The 4,195-nt window shown below is 31.0% G+C and overlaps 1 protein-coding gene across 1 annotated transcript; it reads left to right on the top strand.

Moving 5' to 3' along the window:
* The first annotated feature begins 990 nt into the window (after nt 1-990).
* On the top strand, nt 991-3,244 carry LOC103569536 (protein TAPT1 homolog). The gene is made up of 4 exons (XM_008546873.3): nt 991-1,527; nt 1,734-1,890; nt 2,811-2,885; nt 2,951-3,244. The coding sequence occupies exons 1-4, from the start codon at nt 1,295-1,297 to the stop codon at nt 3,158-3,160; spliced, it is 675 nt and encodes a 224-aa protein (XP_008545095.3). The 5' UTR covers nt 991-1,294; the 3' UTR covers nt 3,161-3,244.
* The last annotated feature ends 951 nt before the right edge of the window (nt 3,245-4,195 follow it).

Below are 4,195 nucleotides of genomic sequence, written 5' to 3'. Positions count from 1 at the left end.
CGGCTTCACTCAGAGCGAATACTACTTTTGTCCGTAGATATGCAATATACTATTTCTTTGATAAATTTGAATATTTATAATCATTATTAGAGCTAAAATTACAGTAATATGATTTTTCTTTTTCAGTCGAGATTGCTTTAAAACCTACACTTATGAGGAATGCCTACAAAAATTAAAATTATCTAAAGCATCTATGGAAAATATAAGAAAAGACATTGAATTTATAACAACTAAAATAAATTCTACACACAACTGCACATTCTCTACTTAACATTCTCACTTTTACAGCGGAATTATCCGAACGACAACCCGAATAAGAACGAACAATGAAATTTTTCATCCATTGATACTTTCGCCATGAGAAAAAATCTCGGTCTTTTGAAAAAAATTTTTTTTTTATTTATAATGAAAATAAGTAATTTTTTAATAAACAGTTGCAAAGAACATAAAATTGTTTGAAAGGTAAAAAAAATTTCAAGTGGTCTTTCCATTTGAATTTAAAAAAATAATTAACATGGAAACCTACCGTGAGTAAAATTCTCATAACGTGGGTACTGAAGGATTTGAATTATGATGTAGGTTATATTCTTTACTATTCAACATCGTAAATTTTAGTGGAATTTTCTTTCCGTGTAGCAGCACACTTTATAAAAATTAATTAATTAATAAATAATAATAAATTAAAGAAATTAAACGGTTATGGTTACTGAAATTCGAATATTATGGGTATTCTGACACAGTGTAACCATTTTAAAATTTTGTTAATTAATTGAAAAATAATTACAACGCCCACTTTTGTAGATCCTTAGTGAGTCTCATTTGAACTAATCCAGTAGGTGCGATGGTAATTCATTGCCGTCATGCAGTGCTGCCAGACGTGCAATATTTTTACCCCCTCTTGAGGTGAAATAGCATTGACTGTAATGGCAGGAGGGGGTAAAAATATCGCACGTTCTGGCAGCACTGCCGTCATGACTATGGCATTCTTACAATTATTAGGTAATCGCTTATATACGTCACGTGTGTAAAGATATGAAAAATGACGACATTCAAATGTCATTGTTCTTTTGGGATCACTGTGTTAAAAATAAGTATCGTTTTTTCTATTACTTACGTGTTCGAATGTACGTATTAACTTATTATTAATCATCAAGCCATTAAGATTAGAAATAGTTATTAAAAAAACAAAATGTACAGTGATTATTTAAAAAAAAAATTTATTGAACTAACGTCAGTGCTTGAGTGTTCAGTACAAGCTCAGTAACTCTAACAACGTGTTCGTTAATTTGCAGAAATGATAAAAAGTGCTATAAACAGTACGTTTTTATGTCTTACAATAACATTTTTTTTTTCGTTTCATGCTGTTGAGTGTCGTAAAAAATTTCATAAGTTTGATCCAGTTTCATATTTTTCGTTCTATAAATGTGGAGGAAATTTTGATTCCGTCAAAATAAAGACTCTAGCTTTTCGATGTCTTCAATGTTATGATGGAAATTACGGTCCATATAAATATCGATCTTATTGCAGGTTTGTATATTCAAATAAATTAATTATTGAGTCTCTTATAATATAAAGTACATACTTTCTTGAAAAAAATTATATGTTAAAAGATATTCAACATAAGTACATATCATAATTTTAGTATAGATAAGCAATGTGCTTTTTTATGATAAATCTGAATAATTTAAGTTATTTGTACAGAAAATATCATTAATAATTAATTTATTCTTCAGTCGTGATTGCTTTCGGTCTTTCACATACGAAGAATGTCTGCAAAAATTGCAGTTACCTGAAGCAGATATGGAAGTTATCAGAAAAGATATTGAGTTTATAACAACTAAAACGAATTTCGCAAGCAATGACAATTCACTTAAAAATAAAAAAAATCAGGTATAGTAACTTAGCCAATATTTACTGCATATCGTCGTTCTCAGCAGAAAGCAGCTTTACTCGGCTATTTAAAAAATAGTATATTGTGTGACAAGCAACGAAACAATATGATTTTACACCAGGGTATTGGCTGACATCACCTGCAGTCTGAAATTGTCTTTTATCATGAGTTACAGAGTTATAAGAAAACTGATACAAAATTTACTATGGGACACTTGTAAATTTTGAATCAGTTTTCTTATAGTTCAGTGTTACGATGCGCTCATAGTAAAATTTGTTGGGAATTTTTCATAGTGTAGTATTTATTACTGACGCTAATTTTTATAAAACAGTTAATCACAAATTCAGAAAATGTTTCTTAATGAAATTCCTTCAAGTCAGCAGTATCCTATTTAACTATTTTAGTGTTCAATAAACAATGTGGAACAAATTTAACATTAGCCCATACTGTAAGTTGTACTGGTGCAAGAAATGCGTCAGACAATTTTTCATTGCACCGTGTTCAAGATATCTTTAATATTCTTGCGTATGATGCCATGAGCAAGACATACACAAATCTTGACATAGATTTCTTGATACACGATCTTGCGAAAGACACATTCGTAGAAAAAGACAACAGCAGTTAGGGGTCTTGCTCAAGATACTTACTACAGAATCTTACCGAAACACGTGTTACTAGGGATCAAATACCTAACTGACACAGCATCGGCGTTCTTGGCGTGCAAAATGATTTTGTTGAATTTTCTAGATGCTCCAACATATCTTGGATACTTTGCTTTATCTCGAAAAATATAAGTAATTGACAAAAACGAAAGAACTTTAGATAAAATATTTTTTTTTTTAATTTAATTAATTTTTGAGGTGCCCCCGTTTATTTCTCTAACAAAATCGAAAAAAAAATATTTTTTTATGATTACCAGGTTAAGGTGCCTAACAATTCCACTAATAGAACAGGGAAGAACGATAAACTCTCACTTGTGGATGAAGACAAAAAGGTTGGTTGTTATTGAATTCAAATAGCTCACCTTATTACAAATATTAATATGTTTTTTTGTGCCAGAAAAACAATCGTGCTATTAAGTTGCCGCAATCAACAACAAAAAAACCAACAACAACAACAACATCAGCAACAACAACAACAACAACATCAGCAACAACAACAACAACAACATCAGCAGCAACAACAACAACAACAACAACAACAACAGGATCTACTCGTAAGAAGATTAAGCCTGTTTCACCTGCATTTATATCACTAATTGTAGGATAACAGTATATCCTTCTTACATTGGAATAAGATAGCATTGAATTTTGTCTTGTAAAAACAAACATCATTAAAAGTATTTCAATATTAGATATAATTATATTCAATCATATTTATTTTTTAAAGAACAACTAGAAATCTTGTACAATTACATATAGAGTAATATTATGTTGTTTTAAAGGTACGGCTATTATTCTTCTACTATAATTTACATTTCTTTCCGCTTATAAGTATTTAGTTGTGCTATTTCTTGGACTTTAATGCTAGACATCTTCCTCTTCGGTGAGATTATTTATTTCTTTTCTTTAATTTTCAATTTTCTTCGCGGAAGAAAGCTAAAAGGAAATTAAAAATAAGGTAAAACAAGCATTACCATCAGAAGTCATAAAAAATTCTACCCTGATAGCCGGTGTTGCTCAGCAAAAATATCCTTAAATTTGATGACAAATTGCTACCAACTTAAAACTGAATTACAAGTTGGCGTCAGTCTATTGTCGCAATCGGAAGGCAAGTTGACACCCTGATAGCCAAAATTTCTTGTCAAAAAAATGGTGTCAATTAGGCTACGAACAATTTGACGACAACTTGATGACACTTTCATATTTAGTTAGTTGGTTATGATTTTTCACAGAAAGTCATAGTTAATCAATTACTGCAACTTGAGCACAATTTGACACAGCAACTTACTGCATTCAACTCGGTAACAAATTACAGCAGTACATTGATGCCAAGTTATCGTCAGCTTGGCTACTAAGGCAAATCAGCCATCAAGTTGTTTGCAAGAAAATTTGAGAGCAAGTTGATGCCATTTAATTTGCATGTTAAAGTTTTGAAGTCAGATTTTGGTAGCAGACATACGTCAACTCACTGTTAACAACGGTTATCTGAAAGAAAAATCTAAATTATCATACCTACATAACCATTCTTGAATAAATCGACATAAAAAGCATTAACCCTGATAGCCAAGTTGGCGAGAAACCGACGAGAAACTTGCAGCCGCAACTGGACACCAAGTTGGCCGCCAACAGTTGGTACCTCTAA

This window comes from Microplitis demolitor, chromosome 7, assembly GCF_026212275.2.
Source record: "Microplitis demolitor isolate Queensland-Clemson2020A chromosome 7, iyMicDemo2.1a, whole genome shotgun sequence".
NCBI classification, from domain to species: domain Eukaryota; kingdom Metazoa; phylum Arthropoda; class Insecta; order Hymenoptera; family Braconidae; genus Microplitis; species Microplitis demolitor.
This window is presented reverse-complemented; position numbering and strand designations above follow the sequence as displayed.

Bases quoted from the DNA above. Each gene is read 5' to 3' on its own strand.
- LOC103569536 (XM_008546873.3), top strand. From the start codon at position 1,295: ATGATAAAAAGTGCTATAAACAGTACGTTTTTATGTCTTACAATAACA. The intron at 1,891-2,810 runs GTATAGTAACTT...TATGATTACCAG, and splicing joins TTAAAAATAAAAAAAATCAG to GTTAAGGTGCCTAACAATTC. The intron at 2,886-2,950 runs GTTGGTTGTTAT...TTTTTGTGCCAG, and splicing joins TTGTGGATGAAGACAAAAAG to AAAAACAATCGTGCTATTAA.